Genomic DNA, 19589 nt, shown 5'->3' with positions numbered 1-19589 from the left:
AGAGCTGGGCAGATGGAAGCACACAAAGAGGGCTGACTCTTGGAGCCTTGAGATGCTCCTTAAGATCACCTGAAGCAATGGGCACAGACTTAGGTGAAGGCAGAGGCAATGGCAGACACCCCAAACACTCCACAACCAGCACAGCCTTTACAGCCCCAAATGTCATGCATATGAGGCCTCAGTTATTCTCAGTGGCCCTGGAACCTTCAGCAAAGACATTCACACACTAGCCAGGTACACATGCTTTATTTTGACATTGAAGTCACTGCACCAACGGGGTCACATGGAATGTTAATTAAGGCAAGGTAGGCAGAAGGCAATTGTACAGCGATTGCTCCTCTTTAAGGAGAAGAGAACCTGCCACAGAACAAGATGCAGTTGGTTTTGTGGTGCTTGATGAAGAAAAGGAAAGGGTGGTCTGCACAGAATCTCGGCTCTATTCTGCTGCACCTGGAATTCCTGACCACAGCTGTGGCTGCGGCAGCCTCTGTGCCTTCCTCGTTGACCTCCACAAAGCACTTGTGGGCAACCTTGGACACAGGCACATTTTTCTTAGTTGACATTCCAGAAAAGTCTGCCTTGGCTTCATCAAAAGCATCGATCATACCTAACCTTCGAAGGAAAGGCTCCAAGTCATAACTCTCCTCCAGCTTTAATCTGGGAAGGAAAACTTGAACCTGACTTTTTGTCAACTTTTCTGGATTTGTCCAAGCTTTGAATTTCTCATATGTAAGTGTTTTTTCCACCTAGAATAAGAAAGAGTCAAACCTTAAATTTAGATGACAATAGCCTGGTACCCACACATTCATTTATTACCCTCCCCCAATGACATGCAACTAGATGGTAGGTTCTGCTCCAAGAAAATCTACAGATATTTTCTTTTATAAACACACCAAGATTTTCTCCCAAACTCTCATATTTTCTGAGTCTTACGGAGACAAAGGTAAAAGAGCTGATAAACACCTGAGACAGGCAGAAATTTTTAATAAAAACAATTTGTATTTTTTTCAAAAGTTAAAAAAATATTTTTTAACACTTTAGAACATTCTAACCAAATCATTACACTAATTTTCAGCCAATACACATTACTATGAGTGGGAGAGACTGACAAAAGACAAAAAGCTTGGCTTAGAACTCTGCTTCTGAGTCTAAGGGGGTCTATTCAGGGTTAAATCAGAGGGCAACTCATTCAGAGTAAAAGACAGGGAATCGGGTTTCATCTGAAGATGAAGGGAGGCATGAGAAGGAAGCAGCAGGAGGGGAGAAATGGGGAATTAACAAGACTTCATCTGGCGTCCTCTGCCTGTCCTGGAGTTAATTTCAAAGTCTTCAAAATCCATCACTCATTCTATTTATCAAGTAGAAAGAAAAAACGGAGAAGGGCCTTCCACTTGCCTCTTCCCTTCCCTTTACCAGCTGGAGCCCAGGTGAGTGCCTCTCTCCAGTGAGCATTGTTTTGATTTTGACTCTCCTAATTTTCTCATAAGGGATGAGATGTCATCCCTGACTTAGGGCAGTAGCTTTCCGATTCCAAAAAGAAGCCAGAGAAATCAAGCAGCCTATCCTCGACATCCTGTGCACTGGTGTGCCAGAGCTGGCTTGTATCAATTGTTAAACCCTTGGTAGCCTAAAGTCAGCCATGGTGGGAGTATTTACCACATCATGAGAATCAGCAAACTTTGCAAATGGAGGCTTTTCCTACCTGGTTTACTAGTGAACTATTGGTCTTGCACCTCCTACCTTGCAAGTTTACTTTTCCCCTTCCTGGACTCTGTTCCTTTTCTGTCATAGTAAGACTTTTCTCTCCTCTTGTATAAGGTAAATTTCCCACCTGTGCTTTAGACCTTCGCTATTCATGGTGCGGTTCTAAGCCTCTGCATCACTTGTAATCTTGTTATAAATGCAAGATCTCATGCCACACTCTATTGAATCAAAATCTGCACTTTAACAAGATCACTAGAATCATAGGTGCATTAATGTTTGAGAATCACTGCCCAGATTGATCCCTACTCTTCTACTAGGACTTTTGTGTGATAATCACTGGGCCTTCAAATAGACCTTCCATGCACAATAAAGCATAATGTTCCAAATAATAATATATTTGGAACTCTCTCTTCTTAGCTTCATCAAAACTTGTCCACTCATATATGCATACACTCAACAGAAATGCATGAACATGTTCAACCAAAGACATGCAATTATGTTCAAGCAGCACTGCTTGTAATAACTCCAACTGGAAACTCCTCAAATGCCAGTTGTAGATGGATGTAAAGAAATGAGCTCAGCTGGATTCCATAGAAACTCAGACTCATTGCCCAGAGCTTACCATGGCGAGGTCTATGTTGTCATCGGGAAGCAGAATGACCATGCTCAGCTCCTTTTCCATGTAGGGAAGCTCCAGGACCTGGGTGTGCACCTCATCCACATACCCCATTTTAAATTTAGCTTCCTTAAACATCATCTGCACTGTCTTTTTTTCCTAACAGAAACATGCAATTAAAATTAGATTACTGAAAAATGGGCATAATTTACTAAAAATAGGATATATCTAACTCACAGAAACTCTAGGTATGCATAATTACTGTTTCTGCACATTTATGCTGATGGATGTAATTGATTAGTACATCTTAGTGTTGAATATAGAACAAGCTGTTGTTCCAGCAGATCAAATATTACCAGGTGAGAAAGAAATAGTTTCGTAAATGGAGAAGGACATAAAAATCTACATTATTCTTAGTAGACGTTGGGTTTGCTTTTTTAGAGAACACTCATAGAGAAGCTTTCCCATGGAAGTTTCTAACTAAAACTGCTTTATCTAAGTTACAAGGGGCATTAAGTAGTGTTCAGGCCCTTGGGCTGAAGGATCTGGTTAGAAAAGATGTATAGTCCAAACTCGGAAAAGTTGCCCAGTTGTAGAACTTGTTCTATGGCCTTGGTTTTCTTGGGAAGGGGACCTTGATAAGATGTGTAAAGTCTGCTGTTTTTAAAGCATGCATCAAATATATTCTTAACTTTCATATATTTGTGCAAAATGCAATTATCAGGTTGATGGATGTCAAAGCCCAAGCTAAGAACTAGTGATACCAGCCATTTGCATATTCAAAAGGGAATGCAGACAGATGCTTTTAAAGTCAGGCTTTACATCTGCTAACATCATTTTTTTGTGTTCAAGATAGTATAACCTTGAATTTTAAGGCAATAAATAGTCATAGTTGTCACTGATATTACAAAAAGGTATCTTACAGTCAGTAAATAGCATCATGCAAACATAACTCTAAGGCTTAGAAATTTTCCTCCAATCTAAATCATATGACCAGAGATGTAAAGTAGATTTGAACAAAGATGGAAAAACAAAACTATCAATACAAAAATTATTGCTGTCTCTTTCCTCCTTCTGCCATTAAGGATATACAAGAGGCATTAAATTCTGTTCAGAAAAAAAAGCCAGGCATAGTGGCTCACGCCTGTAATCCCAGGACTTTGGGAAGATGAGGTCGGTGTATCATTTGAGACCAGGAGTTGGAGACCAACCTGGGCAATATGACAAAACCTTGTCTCTACGAAAAATACAAAAATTAGCCAGGCCTGGTGGTGCGCACCTATAGTCCCAGGTACTTGGGAGGCTAAGGTTGGGGGATCACTTGAGCCTGGGAGGTTGAGGGTGCGGTGAGCTGAGATTTCATCACTGCACTCCAGCCTAGGTGCCCAAACGAGACTCTGTCTCAAATAAAATAAAATAATAGAATAGAATAGAATATATTCAAAATTAAGATTATTTCAGATAAATTATTCACTTTTTGAGAGAGTATTTCCTGCAATACTACTTTAGGAAAGTGGCAGTATAGCCAAAACTCTTTCCCTACCTCATTGGTTTTAAAGAGCATCCCCCTTGTGTACTTTCTGTCAAATTGTTTGTTCCACTTTCCTTTGAAATAGATGGCATTCACAAGGACCAGCTTTGTTAGGGGACCAACTGTCCCAACATCCAGCACATCTGAAATCTTACCTATAAAGAATATGAGAGGTTATTGCAATTGGTGGGGCGAGAAATAAACATTATTTTACAACAATCTCTTCGATACATAAGGCAGAGGCTTGGTTGAGAGTCAGGCTGGAGTTCTGTCTTTCTTGCCACCTGATGAATTGGGTGATGGTGTTTAGCAGTGTGGCGTACACAGTGAATTGTTTATGCTTAAGAAAAAAATCTTGAAGTAGATAGGGCAACTATGCTTTTGCTTTCAGTTTATGGATGTAGAAATTCAGGATCAGAGCATTTGCCAGACTTTTTGCCTAGTACACACAGGTAACAAGTGGCTGAACTGAGAACATCACCCAGAGTCTTGATTCTGACTATGGGACAGTCAACCTTGGCACTGTCATGTCTAAGCCTCACCACTATTGTCATTTTAAACCAGATAATTCTTTGTTATGGGACCTGTCTTGTGTATTGTGGGATGTTCAGCCAGCACCATTTCTTCCAATTTGACAGCCAAGACTGTCTTCAGCCATTATCCAATGGCACCCGGAGGGCAAAACCACTTCTGGTTGAGGATCATTGCTCTATGCATATATTCAACCTTCATCAGACAAGGAAAGGCTTCCAAAGGATGAGAGAACACAGACCTGCCAATGGAAAAAGGCAGCCTCTGAAAGGAGTGAATGGGGCAAAGGAATTAGGGGCATGGAATAGCGGGGCCCAAGTTGAGTTGTCCAATGAAAGGGTAAAAAGGTCATCTCCAAGGTCCCCTGAAGCTCTAATATTCTTGGGGAAATGTGGGCAGTCAGCCTAAGGGAAGGAAGGGCATAAGCAGCCCTGAAAGAGATGTGACAGGTACATGGAAGGGAGGGGAAAGTGTGGAGAAGCTTCTAGGTTCCTCGGGTGTCAGTACTGCTGTAACAACTGGAGAGAACACTGGACAGATGATGTGTGAAAACACCAAAGGTTCTTCCTTTCCCATGGTAATTATTTCATTGGCTTTCAGTAGAATCATGGGTATTACTTCTGCTACACACAGTGGTTGAACAATAGAGATGTAATGGATGCAGTAATAACTGCTAGGTTGGCACTTTAAATAAGTGACTTAATTCCTCCACTGTTTATAAGTATTGAAATTACTTGTTAGGTATTTAGGATGATTTAAAGTATGTGTCCCCCCCTCCCTTTTCTTACTGAAGTCAAGAACTGGCAGAAATATATCTGGTGGGATGGAGTGTGGTCTGGGCAGGGAACACTGCAGGCTCTGTGTTAGCTGCACCTCTAGAATTGGGAGCAAATTCAGAAAAGGCCACACTCTGAGAGCAAATGTAGTTAAAAAGGAGGGAGAAGGCTGCAGATCAAACTACTGAGCTGTCCCTATTGCCACGGGGAGGCAACATGATACTATGAAATGCCGCCCTCTCTAGACTGCAACCTAACTGAATGCCATTCCACCTCCAAGCATAGAAAGTCCTCTCAGACAGAAGATTCCAACAAAGGAGGAACCATTTTCCAGGGATTTTCCAGCATGGTCCATGGGGGAGGAGGTCTGACAGTCAATATTAGTTTAGAAATCAGTAATTCGTGATCTGGTAAGAAATGACAGAATTGCACTGTTGGCCTGCAAACTCAGCCAACACACACAGACAGGCCTGAGATAAGCAGGTCACAGTGGTGACACTGTGGAGGTCCCGTCCCAGCCACTCTCAGCCTCGTTGCATAGCAATTCAAAATCCACAGAAATGAAACTCTCTCACCTTCAGTCCTTTCTGCCACCCAGTCATTTATATGTTTCCTGCACTCTTCAGTGTCTTCAGCAAAGGACAGCTCTTCCAGCTCTGCCTGATAAAACTTCTGACAGGATTCCTTAAAGTCCTACAAACACAAAACACTGAGTTTGGTCTCATTTGGTAAAGTTTCCCACAAATGCAAAAGCATTTTGTTTTCTCTTACTATGTTTCTACCATAAATGTTTGGACAGGTCCCACTGCACTTTAAGGTGCATGCATGCAATTAACAAAAATGTATGGGTCACCTGTTCCTCCCTGGTACTGGGCAAGGTGCTTGGCTTGAGGAGGTCCACAGCCTGATGAGAGGCAGATGAGACACCCAGACACTTAGAGGACATCATGAGCAGGCACTATCCACAGAGCAGCCCAAGAGCATCCCTGTCAAACACCCTGCACTGACTTCAATACTGTTTCCTTCATTAGGCAATCTAACATGCTTTTACTCATTTTGCATCACCAGCACCAACTAACTACAGCACTGTGATTTTGGCTGAATGAGAGGCTTTATAAGGAAACCATATTGTTAAGAAATCATGTTGAACTTCAAAGAAGGAAACAGCATTTTAGATCTGGGTCATATGGTTGGTTGGGAGAATACAGAGCAAGGAAGGCCCCATGGGAGTGGAGCGTGATAGGCCTGGATCATAGTGTGTGTGCAACTGGGTTCATACATGTGCATGCATGGGTGCACATGTGCACATCTGAGTGCTTGTGCACATGCATGTATGTGAATTGCATGTATGTTTGTGTGCATGTGTGCACACGTGTATGTGTGCTTATGCATATCAGGGAGAAAATTCAGGAAAACAGTGGCAGGGGAAGAGCCTTGAAATGTAAGTTGAGGTCCAATCAGAAAAGGCTTGTACCCAATATATTAAAACCCAGATAATTCACCTCACATGACACCATCACCCTGAATATTATGTGGCATAATTTTGGGACCTCACTGATTATGTTATGACAGGCTGGACTAGGAACCTTGGAATCATATGCCAAAGTAAATAGAAACTACTTAGATTTAAAACCTCAGTTTTATGAACAGATTTTCATTTTAGAAAGATGATTGTGTTAGTTGCAGATGCAATTCAGAAGAGGAGGGCAACTTTAAGAGAATTTGAAAGGGTATCTCAGCAGGAAGCAACCCAATAGCCAGACATGGGGCTCTGTCCAGCGTGTGGAATGATGCTGTCACTCAGGGATAGGTAGTTAAGGGGAAGAAGCAGGGATAGGTGTAGAAGAATGGACATATTGGCATTGATAACAGGGACAGGTGTAACAAAAACAATTTACAAAGGACATAAGTCAGAAGCCATCTTAAAATCTAAAATTATAGGCTGGGCACGGTGGCTCATGTCTGTAATTCCAACACTTTGGAGGGCCAAGTGGGCAGATCATGAGGTCAGGAGTTCGAGACCAGCCTGGCCAACACAGTGAAACCCTATCTCTACTGGAAATACGAAAATTAGCCGGGCATGGTGGCAGGCACCTTTAATTGCAGCTACTTGGGAGGCTGAGGCAGGAGAATCTCTTGAATCTGGGAGGCAGAGGTTGCAGTAAGCTGAGATGGTGACACTGCACTCCAATCTGTGCAACAGAGCTAGACTCCATCTCAAAAAAAAAATAATAATCTAAAATTATAATTGTAGAAGTGTAATTCCAAGCACTTTTTTTTTTCTGGAAATGGAGCCTCGCTCTTTTCACCCAGGCTGGAGTGCTTTTAGTAGAGATGGGGTTTCACCATGTTGGCCAGGCTGGTCTCGAACTCCTGACCTCAGGTGATCCGCCTGCCTTGGCCTCCCAAAGTGCTGGGATTACAGGCATGAGTGACCACACACAGCCATTCCAAGCATATTTTAAGTCAGCATGGTTGTACTTTATTCTCTGCTCCTCTGTAGTCTAACTTATTTTCTGTTTCTTTTTCATCAATGTATGAGTACTACTTACTGGAAGGAAATCACATGTCTTTTCTCCAAAGAGTCTGTTCGCAGTTCTAAGCAAGTACTGAGTGCCGGTTCTGTTAACTTCACGGAGAAGTGACTGAAAACCTTGGTGAATATCTCCGTCTTTGTATAAACAAAGTGCCTGGGAATAGAAACCAACACTGACTTGTAATACTGCCATTATACTCTCCCAAAGACCTATCTTCAAACAAATCTCTGTACTAAAAAAATCACACAGGATCTTATTTTAAAAAGGTTCGGCCTAATTATCTAGCACAGGGTTTCTCAACGTGGGCAATGCAGCATTCACATTTGGGGCCGGGACACTTCCTCATCTCATAAAAGCATTGCAGGAGTTTTGCAGCATTTCTGGCTTCTATCCACTAGATGCCAGTAGCACCCCTCAGTTATGGGATCTCAAACTCCAGGTCTTGGCGAGGGTCCCCAGGAAGGAAAAATTCACCCACCGACCCCCACTTCCCACCCCCTAGGTGTGAACCACCAGTCTAGCAAATTTTTTCATGCCAACAAGGCAGTGTGCGATACTTCAGGGGAAAGGCAGAACAGAAAAAAGTAAGTAACTGGGATGAATTATGATTCGGGGAATACAAACAAGAGCAGAAATAAAACCAAAAATGCTTCATCTGCAATTTTAGAGAAGTTCTCCGGCCCATATTATAAATTAAATGTCAAGTCAGAGTGAGATTAAGGTTGTTCCTGTATCTCCCGATCACCCCCAGTCCAAAGCCTCACTTTTCCAATCCATTGAAAGAAACAACCACAAGCGGATGTCAACCGGGGTCCCTGAGTGCATTTTAGGAGATTATCCATATACCCCTGATACTGGTGGCAAAGTGGTATCCATTTAGCAATTTTCTGGGCCATTTTCACCAATGGTCAGAGAACTGCTCCTGAAGTATTATCCCCTTCCTTGTTTGGAGATGAGGTGATACATCACCATTTTGGACCAAACAGATTATACATCCTCTAAATCACTCCAGAAGGTGTAAGTCCACATTTGTGTTACATTCCTTTTCCGGCATGCATAATCGTGCACTAAAAACAACCCACTTAACAAAAAGTTTATCTACGCAGCTGCATGTCTATCTAAAATAGAATGTTAGCAAAAGTTTAAAATGTAACAGGGTTGGAATATTTTGCCTTTTTGTGGGACAGAATTATAGTTTATCTTACTTATCAAAAATCTGAATTTGCCAGACTGTATTAATGATTTGATCTAGATAAAATAACTATGACTTGATTTCTCCCATAAACATCAGAGGAGGTGACCTTCCCAACACATTTCACCTTTCTACCCATTTCTGCTCTTCTCCATTGCCAAGCTGCTTCTCCTTCCACCTCCAGTTCCACAGGCTTTCATCAGCTGGAGCAAAAGTACAGAGAGACAGCTCTATGGAAGAACAAGGGAAACATGCCATTCTCCTTCCTTTGCAACAAGCACACATACCTGGGACATCTGGACTGCAGTGCTTCCCTTTGCCCCCATGAAGACCATGGCCAAGGCAGAGGAGATGCTCATGGGAGAGAGGAATATATTTCTTGAGCTGTCTTCTTCCCCCAGTATTTTAAATAAGTTGATGGCAAAAGTGCCATTTGCTTCACAGAGATCATCCATCAGGGAAGGTCTGCATCAAAGGCACAGCACAGAAGCACATCAGCCAAGCCCTCCTGTAGCCATGTGGTCATTCTTCCGCCAGAGGCTTTCACTCCTAATTCCCAAATCCTGTGACTACATGATCTTCCCTGGCAATAAGGACTTTGCAAATGGTACTCGATTAAGTATTTTGAGATGTGAGATTATCCTGAGTTATCCCAGTGGACTTAATGGAATCCCAAGGGTCCTTTATAAGAGAGAGGCAGTCGGAGACAGAGACGTGAGGATGGAAGCAGAGGTCAGAGGGTGGGAGCCACCAACGAAGGAATGCGACCTGCTCCAGAAGCCAGAAAAAGCAAAGAAACAGATTATCTCCTGAGGACTCCAAAAAATAACATTGCTTTGCTGTACCATTTTGGACTTAGGACTTCCAGAACTGTAAGATAATAAATGTGGGTTGGGTTCAGCTACTGCATTTGTGGTAAAGTGTTACTGCACCAATAGGAAACAAAGCACTGATTTATTCACACAATAACCAATCTCAGGGCCCATGACTGGTAGGTACCCCTTTTAGCAACAGGAGCACAGACACCCTGCCAGACCTGCTTACTTCCTCCCTTGGTGTAGCAGCAACTTGGTGTAGTCAGACGCAGTGGCTCACACATGCAACTTTGGAAGGCCAAGGTGGGCTTGAGGTCAGCAGTTCGAGACCAGCCTGGCCGACATGGTGAAATTCCATCTCTACTAAATATACAAAATGTATCCAGGCATAGTGGCAGGCACCTGTAATCGCAGTTCCTTGGGAGTCTGAGGTAGGAGAATCACTTCAGCCCTAGGAGGTGGAAGCTGCAGAGAGCCAAGATGGCACCACTGCACTTCAGTCTGGGCAACAGAGTGAGACTCCATCTCAAAAAAGAAAAAAGAAAAAAAAAAAAAGATACTGGTGCCAGGCACTGTTTTCAGCACTTTCCATCACCCAATAACACATTGAGGTCAGTAATACACAGTTACTCCCCCACTTTAGAGATGAGAAGACTGAGTGAGATTTAGTAACTCATTCCAGACCCCTCAGGTAGCCATAAACACCTGGAACCCACTCCAGAGCCTGAATTCTTAATCATGACACAAAATCCTCCTATTGCTCCTAATTATCTTTCAGTTTAATATCTTCAATATAATCTATAAAGAATGTTCTAAAACTTATAAATGCAATTCTTTATAAATAAAAATGGTATTTCTGTCATCATGTCCCATGAAAACATCTAGATACATTTTACCAAATTTGGAGGGTTTGTTTGAGATAGGCAGACCTAAAATGTGGGGCTACTGGAAAGACAAAAAATAAATTACTTTTCAAGGTGACTCCTAAAAGATGCCCCATTTTCCCCAAGAGTTGCTGAAACTGGGTTACGGAGTTGCAAAGAAAGCACACAGGCATGGATATAAAATACGAAGCCCTAGTCTTGTCACTGGGTGAGCACTTTTAATTAGATGCATTGATTTTTGGATCCAACCTGGCTAAGAGGGTCTTAACACTCCCCGTAGCTTGAATAAACTTTAGACAAGTTAAACTTGACTAAATAAACAAACTAAACAGTCTTCCTCCTGCCTCTTAGGCCTTTCTTCCTTTTCCTTAAAGCATTTTATTTAGATAAATTGTCATGGTAAATTCTTTATCAGCCCCTTTGAGATGTAAATCTTTTTAAAAGCTTCTTGATAGTTTACATCCTGGAAGCCCTCCCTTTGAAATGTAATCAAGAAAGACAGTATCCCTATCAACCAGTTCTGTGGAAGGCAGGAGCCTAACCTAGGCCAGCACCTTGCTTAAAGTGCTAAAAAGTTATTACAGCTTACAATTAATTATTATAATATTAGTACATTTTTATAAATTCTACATTAATTGTTTATTTCTATTAAACCTTATAAAAACCTAGGCTATTATTTCATAAACTATTAAAGTTCAACAACTCATCTCAATTTCCCTGAGCCTTTTTGCTCTTACAATTGAGAGCATTTGAGAAAATAAAAGGACAAACCATCATCCATAATGTCATGATCCTACAAGCTATTTTTTCTATTATATTATCCTTTTTTTCATAAACGTATAATTTTAACTGAAAAAATGTAAAGTAAAACAAGAAAAATATGCTCTAGTTTGGAAAATTAGAAAATGAGCAAAAGGAAAGTCCTGGAAACACTACCTAGAGATATAAATCATCGTGCATGTGTTCGTTTCTATAACCTGATGGAGCACCATCCAGTTTCCCAGTGGCCTACAAAGTGTCTGGTGCAGCAGCTTTGAAACTGTATCCCCTTAGTGGGGGTCTTGGACAGGTCTTCTGGGTCTCTTAGGGCAAGAGAGGAAAGGGGAATTGAGTAGCTGAGACAGGGAAGAGGGAACAATTATATTAAAGCATCTTCACTGTTGGGTGTCTTGCTTAAGGCTTCCTCCTAAGATATTTTTAAAGATGGGAGTGTCTATTATTACTTAAGCAAAAGAGTGAGCTTATAGTTTTTAAAAGTGTAAAAGCAAAATTCTAAATATAGAACAACAGCCTAAAGCAGCACACATTCTTTAAAATAAATGTTAGTGCAGTTCAGAGAAAAAAAAAAGTAGGGTTAGGGTTAGGCTTCAAAAAAAAATAAGTAAAATAAATGTCAATCAAGAAAAAACAATCATGGCATAGTGTGCACCACAGTACTCTAAATAGGCTGTTTATTATCGAATAAAATGTTCCAGTTCCTCACTATCCTCACCTCATAAGGCCTCTCCAGAGCTTATCCGAGGGCCTGCAGATGTTAGAAGGCAGAGGAGGCTGCGGAGGCGAGTCCCAGGCCCTCCACAACCTCATCTCACACTTGAGGATATTTCAGAGACTGGGAGGCAGGAAGGAATATTCAAACTTCATAGAAGTGGGCCCACCAGAAGGTGGCACCAAAGAAATTCAAAGATGGAGAGAATTAGGTAAACTGGGTCAGACAAAGACACAAATAAATTTGGATTTGATCCAACCCAAGAGCTTTGGACTCAGGGTGAGGCAAGCATGAACCTAGGTTGGGATGGGTGTGTGTGTGTGTGTGTGTATGTGTGTGTGTGTCTGTGTGTGTCTGTGTCTGTAGGTGGGTTTCATCATCCTGTCTGAGCTACTGAATCAATAATTTTAAAAGTTCTGAATGATCTGAATTATTGCATCAATCTCATCTTTACATTGTAACTGCTGTTAATTGCAAACTGCTACTTCTGATTTCTTCCATCTTTCCTCTTCCTTTATCTCATTTCTCCACTTCCATTCCTTTTCAACACTCAGGTCAGTATGTAGTATTTCCCATTAATATCTACCCTGCAGCCACAATACATATGTACACACTTACACACAAGTGCACCCTGATGGCCTCTGCTCAGGTCAACAGGCAGGGGGACAAAACCAGGTAACAGAATGACTCTTCCTCCCTGTCTTCCTAGTGCTCCAATCTCATTTGGACATCATAGCTTTTGAAAGGGTTGGAATTTCAAACAAAATGGACTTTATCCAACATATCAAAAAAGTAATTGATTTTAATATAATACAAAAAAAATACTTTAGGTGCCATTGCCACAATTAGATTGTGTTATAAAAACACACGAATCAGTTTTTATTTCCAACCAACCAAATAAACTGGCATTAAACTAGTTTTTCCTTTACAGGGGAACAAACAAAGACAGAGGCAATTAAATACTGTCCACAGGACTCACAGAAAAAGTGAAAGTCAGCCTCAAAAGCAAGCCTTCTCTTTCTAAGTCTGTGGTATCATTCTCCTCCTGGGAGCCCCAAATATCTGTGAACTCCCTCCTCCACTCCCCGTTCCCCATACAACATCCAAAAGTGAGTTTACTCAAAGAGCATTTGTGTAGAACGTTCACTACCTGTTTGGGGAGGAGAAAATGAAGAATAATCTCTGACCAGAAGCTTACACCCTGGAGAAGACACATATAGAAATGCGAGTTCAAGCCAGTCAGGTGCTCTGTAACAGGATAATTTTCCAAGTGCTAAGGAAGCCCTCAGAAAAGCAAAAACAAACAAAAAACTCTATAGAAGCCTGGGAAGACTTTCCAGAGAAGCTGGCTTTAAAAGCTGGGCAGGCATTCTGTTGGTGGTGAAAGGGGGGTGCAAATTTTAGGCTGAGAAATTAGCAGGTGCCAAGAGTGTGGCAGGAAGACAAAGGGCATGGTTTTTGTGGGGCCCATGGGGTGGGTCTCCAGGGTTTCCTGTGAGCCACGTGGTAATGAGACAGGATGGACCCTTTATGCCACATTTAGGAGTCTGAACTTGAGATTACGGTCTGGAAAGCCATGCATGGTTTTTTAAACGAACATCTCATGTGAGTGCATTAGAAAGATGCTTTAGAAAGCAGCTTTAGAAAGATGGTCCGAAAAGAGGCTGGGAAACTGGCAGGGAGGCCACCACCATGGGCCAGGGACTGCTAACGGCAGAGGTATTGTCTGCAATAGAGAAGTGGGGGCTGGGATTGCCTGGCAGACTGACTGCTCACACAGGGATACAGCACAGGGGGGCCAAGTCCCAAGGCGCCTAGCTGTTATACATTCATACTCAGGGTGGGTCATGAACCACTGGAATTTTATGAGGAGTCAGGCCGGAATGGGAATATGACGCGTTCCATTTGAGATGCGTGGAACACACCATACCAGGTGAGCCTGTAACAAAAACAGTCAAGGATGCTTGTAAACAGGGACTGGGGATGAGTAGACGGTCTAGAGCCAAAGACCAGGAGCCACCAGCATCCCGATTCCAAGATTCCATGAAAATGGATGAAACAACGCAGAACATCTAGTGGGGGCACCAGGGAAGAAATCCACCTCTTTCTCGGGAATTTCCAATATCTGGTGGTAGTAAAAGGAGAAAAGACAGGAGGACGAGGGAAAGAGGGAGAGAGACTGCGACCCAGCCATCTGGGTGTACTGGGAGAACTCGGAGGACGCGCACGCCCGTCCTCTGAAGAAGAGAATATGAAAGATGCAGCTAGGCGAAGGGAGGAGTGTTAAGAACGGAGGGAGGGGGACAGGCAGGGAGGAGAAGGTGCAGCCGATAGGCTGTAAGCACAGGGGCAGGCGTGGGTGCCTGGGGAGCAGGGATGCAGCGCCTACCCGCCCCGCCCCGCGCGCCACAGAAATTCCAGGCCGGGCCTCCAGCGCTCCCGGAGCCTCTTCCGCAGCCGCGGCTCCTCCCACTCCCGCCCGAGCTTCCGGCGCTTCCAAACCCACGGTCCACGTCACCCGCCGCGCCCGCCCGGCAGCAAATCACAGCGCAGCAAATCGCAGTCCGAGCAACAGACGCCCCCTCTCCCCGCGCAGCTTGAGTCCGGGCGGGTCTGCAAGCTCCGGATCTCGGGGCCCTCGGCCTTGGTCGGGTCTCGCAGTGGGGCTCAGGACCCCGGCTGGTGCCCTGGCGACCCCTACAGCCTCGCAACTTTCTTTCCCGGCCGCCCCACGCAGTCATTTTCCTAGTTCCTGCCCGCCTTTACCTTGCTCTGGCTCCTGCCCCTGGCCTTCCTCCCGCCCCTCTCTCTCCTACGGTCCAGGGAAGAGGGGACCCCCATGGGAACCTGGGCACCTGCGTGCCTGCCCCGCCCGGTACCTGAGAGAGGCCCCTAATTCCTGCTGCTGCTGCCGCCGCCGCCGCTTCGACTATTCCTGCTTTGTAGATGCTTCACGTCCGCCTTGGTTGAGGGCAAGGCTTCCGGCGGGTGACTCACCCGTCGCTGTGCTGGCCTGTGCAATCCCTGACTCCGAATCTGAGGCTGAGTCCGCTGGCCTGTGTGGATGTCTGTGGGCACCGGAGAGAGGGCCTCTCTGTGCCTGGACCTCGGAGGGTGGTTGTGGAAGGCTTTGCTCAATAGGATATTGGTTTGTTTTCCTGGGTTACTATGTTCAGTATTCGTGTTTCGGGTGTGTGTATGCAAGAGCACTCGCAAAGTGAGGACTTAACTTTGAAAATTAACTAAGGGCAAAACCAGAGGGTTAAAGTTGCTAGTCAGCAGTTTCCAAGCTGTTTTGGCGTGACACCCATCAACACAAGTTTTGACACTCATCCCAATGGATCTTTATGAATTTATACGTAATAATGTGCTCAATACTAATGTATTCTAAATGCTGTAAAGCATCTAAACAAATTTAAATTTGGATTGGTAGCGATCATGGGGAAAAGGTCTCAGGAGGAAAACGGACTGATTTACATGGAGTAAAGACAGCATTGGTTCTACTTATTAAACCTTGACATTTGATTTTCAGTCTATATAAGAATCACTCAAAGATATTTGATTGGAATCTAATTAGTAAAAATCTATCCTCTCGAAATCAGTTTTTTAAAAATGATTTAATTTTTATCATTTCAACAGTTCGAAGCCCACCTAATCTATTCTTTTTGGAAGATTTTTATGAAGGTTAGAAACCTACATTTCTAAGTTTTTAAAGTGTTCTTATATGAGAATGTTAACATTTTTTAATAACAAAGTCATACAATTATGGAAGAATATCCCAAGAGGGGTTCCCAAAATGATGACCATAGACACTTTTAAAAAACAGTTCATTTCCCCTTCTTGGAAAAAGTGGACATTTACCGGAAGGGCATTCAATTGTATTTTTTTCAAAAACATTTGCTAGGTGTTCCATTACTGACAACAGCTTATCATCACAGAAAAGGTCAGCACAGGAGGGAAGAGTAGCCTTTACAAAAGAAAAAAAATGCAAACATGTAATGAATTCTTTTTTTAAAGTACACTTATATGAGATAACAAGCAAGTCAGCATTTTTTAAAAGACCGATGGCTGCTTTCCTGCTTATTATAAAATACTATGAAAGTTCTGCTATTTAACATCCTAGGTTTTTGTTTTTTTAAACTGCAGTGATACCATCTGGTCACAAGCATTCCTTGCAATATCTCGCTGAAAGCAAAGGCACAAGAATGCTTCTCTCAACCCTATATTGTATGAAACATTCTTCTCAGTGTCTGTGTAGAGGTTCAAAGAGCCAGGTTTCGATTCAAACTCGGTTATCCCAGATCCCAAAGTCTGTGCTGCTCTGCTTCCAGAGAGGAACTGGACAGGCTTAACAGGAGTCAGTGATAAACATGGACACTCAAGTTTAGAGCCTCACAGAACAATTTTGAAAAGTAATCCTTGGCTCTTCAGGTTTTATTAGACCCCTACTATTTAAAGGGTTCTTACTCTAGAAAGTCTTTCAAAAATCTCAGCCCTAACATGTCTTCGACTGAACATGATTGGGATAAGGAGTACACGGATTCATTCTCAGGATCTCAAGGCAAGTGGTGGTGAAGGGAAGGTCTTAATCTGCAATATCCATATCTCCAGGGTTTTCACTCTACTCCCACTATGCAGGAGTGGCCAGCTGTCCACTTGACTAGGCCTAGCTTATCCTAACCATCTGGTTTTTGTTGTTGTTGTTATTGTTGTTTTATTGAGACGGAGTCTTGCTCTGTCGCTAGGCTGGAGTGCAGTGGTGCAATCTCAGCTCACTGCAACCTCCACCTCCTGCTAACCCTCTGTTTTAAGCAAGGAAGTAGACCTCCTCCTTCCCAGGACGTAAGTACATGAGTTACCTTCACTCCTGCATCCTTAATCTCTTCACTGTTTTGCAAAGTCTTAAGGTGCAAATATGCTCAATATCTCACACATTAAAAACAAATATGCTTTCTTTACTATTTATGCCTTGTAACTACCACCCTGCTTTTTCATTTTTCTATTCACAGTCTTTTTTCTTTTTTTGAGACAGAGGCTCTGTTGCCAGGCTGGAGTGCCATGGTGCAATCTCGGCTCACTGCAACCTCCACCTCCTGAGCTCAAGCAGTTCTCCTGCCTCAGCTTCCTGAGTAGCTGGGACTACAGGTGCCCACCATCACACCCAGCTAATTTTTGTATTTTTAGTAGAGACAGGGTTTCATCATGTTGACCAGGATGGTCTCGATCTCTTGACCTCGTGATCTGCCCACCTTGGCCTCCCAAAGTGCTGGGATTACAAGCCTGAGCCACTGCACCCTGGCCCATTTTTTAAAATAAAAAGTGTACACACACTGGGGTATGTTGGGGGACAGGAGGCTAGGGGAGGGACAGTGGTGGGTGGGGAAGTTGTGGAGGAATGCCTGATGTAGGTGATGGGGAGGTGGAGACAGCAAACAACCATGGCATGTGTGTACCTATGCAACAGTCCTGCAAGATCTGCACATGCGTGCCAGAACTTAAAAGTACAATTTTTAAAAAATGTTCACATCTACAAAAAGAAGTTTTGAATTATTTTAAAAAGTTTTGTTATCATTAAGTAGCCAAAAATACATTAAACTTTCCCTTACAAAGTGTACTCATAGACTGTTGTCCTTTTATCACCATTGATTCACTTTTGACTCCATTGCAATTAGACATCCATCCAAGCATTCTCCGAAAGTGCTGCTGGTGAGGACACTAATTGTCTTCTAATTGTCTTGGCCAGAAGATATGTCCCAGGTCTTATTTCATTTTGTTTGTTGGCGACCTTTAGCCCTTTCCTCTTTGACCTTTGCAGGCTGTCCAGAGCACCCGTCCCTTCTTTCCTGAATCCTTTGCTTGGTATCCAGATTTCTTTCCTCCCATTCTAAATCCTCTTCTTTTCACTATAATATGATCTTCTTGTATTACCTCCCCGATATCCATAGGTTCATGTTTCAGCTGTTTACTTATTTCTTCAAAATCTCTAACCTGTGTCTTGAGCCGTAGATATTACCTGTGTACTACTGGACATCTCTCAGAAACCTGGCTGTGTCCCTCCCCAGTTCTCTTAACTAAATGATCAAAAGTCCTGTTATTTCTGTCCATATTCTCTCCCATCCATACTCTCTGTCTCACCTCCATCATGTCTCATGTCTCTCCTAAACAATTTTCCTGCCTTCAGTTCTGATCCATGCCAACCCATTGTCTACTCTGAAGTTTGAGTAAACGTTCCAATTCTAATTATTTTATACCTCAGTTTAAAATCCTTTATAACCTCTTATCCAAAAAACTAAATTATAAACTATCGAGCAAGGACTTAAGCCTCTTAAAGTCTCGATTTCTCTCTTTTCTTTAGCGCCATAATAAAGTATTTACATTCCTTCATATCCTCTACTCATATACATGGGATTCCTGGCATGCAAGCTTGTCTTTCAAAATTCAGTTCAAATAATGTCTCCTGCAGGATGCTTTCACAGAGCTCTCCAGTTTTGGAATTCTGCTTTTAAAGACCCACATTCCCACTCTGCACCCCAAACCAGTTAAGTAAAGATATCTTGGGGGAGGGAACCAGGCAGCAGTATTTGTAAAGCTCACTCAGTGATTTCCCTGTGGAATCCTAACAGTAACTGTTCCCAAGAACTCTCCTCAATAAGCCTTGCTACAGGATTCACCCCCGTCTTTTCTCCATGGCTTTGAAACCCTCTCTAGTGGCTACAGACTAGCATTTGAACTGTGTCCAAACTTACCTGCTCTGCCAGTTGAAAATGCCAAGGTCACTTTTCCATTGTGCATCAATTTCTCTTTGTTGGTTAGTATTAGACTCAGACTTTGGGCCACACGTGGTCCATCCACTCCTTTTCCTCTTTGACCAGCAAAACAGATTAAAAGATGAAAAATGTTTTTTTTTCTCCATGAAACTTCCAGCAAATGCTTGTTGGTTTGAAGTCCTTTACGAAGGACATAATATGGTCACTGAGAGTTTGGTTGTAAACATGAGTATCCGTTATAGGAAACAGTGCATGCAGCTGCAGAGAGGCACAAGATGGCACTATGATTTGGAAAACCATGACATATCTTGCAGTGGTACAGATAGTGGGAATGAGGCACTGCAGGAGAGCGTCTGATATGTCCACAGAGCGACGTCATGAAGGGCCATGTCGACTGTGTTGGTGGGGTTTGTTACCTTGTAGACTATGGGGAAACACAAGGATTTTAAGCTGGGGAGAAACATAGTCATATTTGTATTTAAAAGGTCCCTCTGGCTGCATCATGGAGTATATGGCAGGAGGCTACCATTGCCTGCAGTGAGGTGTTAGGGACACAGCATGGTTGAGAGATGAAGAAAGCTGAAATGTGTGGATAACCCCCCATATAGGTACCTAGGAAGGAGAGCTCAGCAGATTCCTGGCACAATTTAGGCCTGAAGAATTATCTCAGTTTATTGTGTTACTACTCAGTTGTTTCCTTCTATATAATTCTTTATATAATCATATACTAATTTATAGAATTAGGGC

At 42.9% G+C, this 19589-nt stretch overlaps 1 protein-coding gene across 2 annotated transcripts; it reads right to left on the bottom strand.

The window, feature by feature from the left end:
- Nucleotides 1-230: 230 nt before the first annotated feature.
- LOC100387174 (serpin B8) lies at nucleotides 231-15012 on the bottom strand. 2 transcript variants are annotated; one of them, XM_008979945.5, is made up of 7 exons: nucleotides 14465-15012; nucleotides 9175-9352; nucleotides 7711-7848; nucleotides 5734-5851; nucleotides 3864-4006; nucleotides 2327-2479; nucleotides 231-746 (listed from the first exon to the last, which is right to left on the bottom strand). In XM_008979945.5, the coding sequence occupies exons 2-7, from the start codon at nucleotides 9340-9342 to the stop codon at nucleotides 342-344; spliced, it is 1125 nt and encodes a 374-aa protein (XP_008978193.1). In that variant the 5' UTR covers nucleotides 9343-9352; nucleotides 14465-15012; the 3' UTR covers nucleotides 231-341. The 2 variants fall into 2 exon arrangements, with proteins under 2 accessions (XP_008978193.1, XP_008978192.1); XM_008979944.5 differs by having other exon boundaries at nucleotides 14955-15012.
- Nucleotides 15013-19589: the final 4577 nt, after the last annotated feature.

Source organism: Callithrix jacchus, chromosome 13 (genome assembly GCF_049354715.1).
Source record: "Callithrix jacchus isolate 240 chromosome 13, calJac240_pri, whole genome shotgun sequence".
NCBI lineage: Eukaryota > Metazoa > Chordata > Mammalia > Primates > Cebidae > Callithrix > Callithrix jacchus.
The sequence above is the reverse complement of the archived record's forward strand: the minus strand, read 5'-3'. Positions and strand labels throughout refer to the sequence as shown.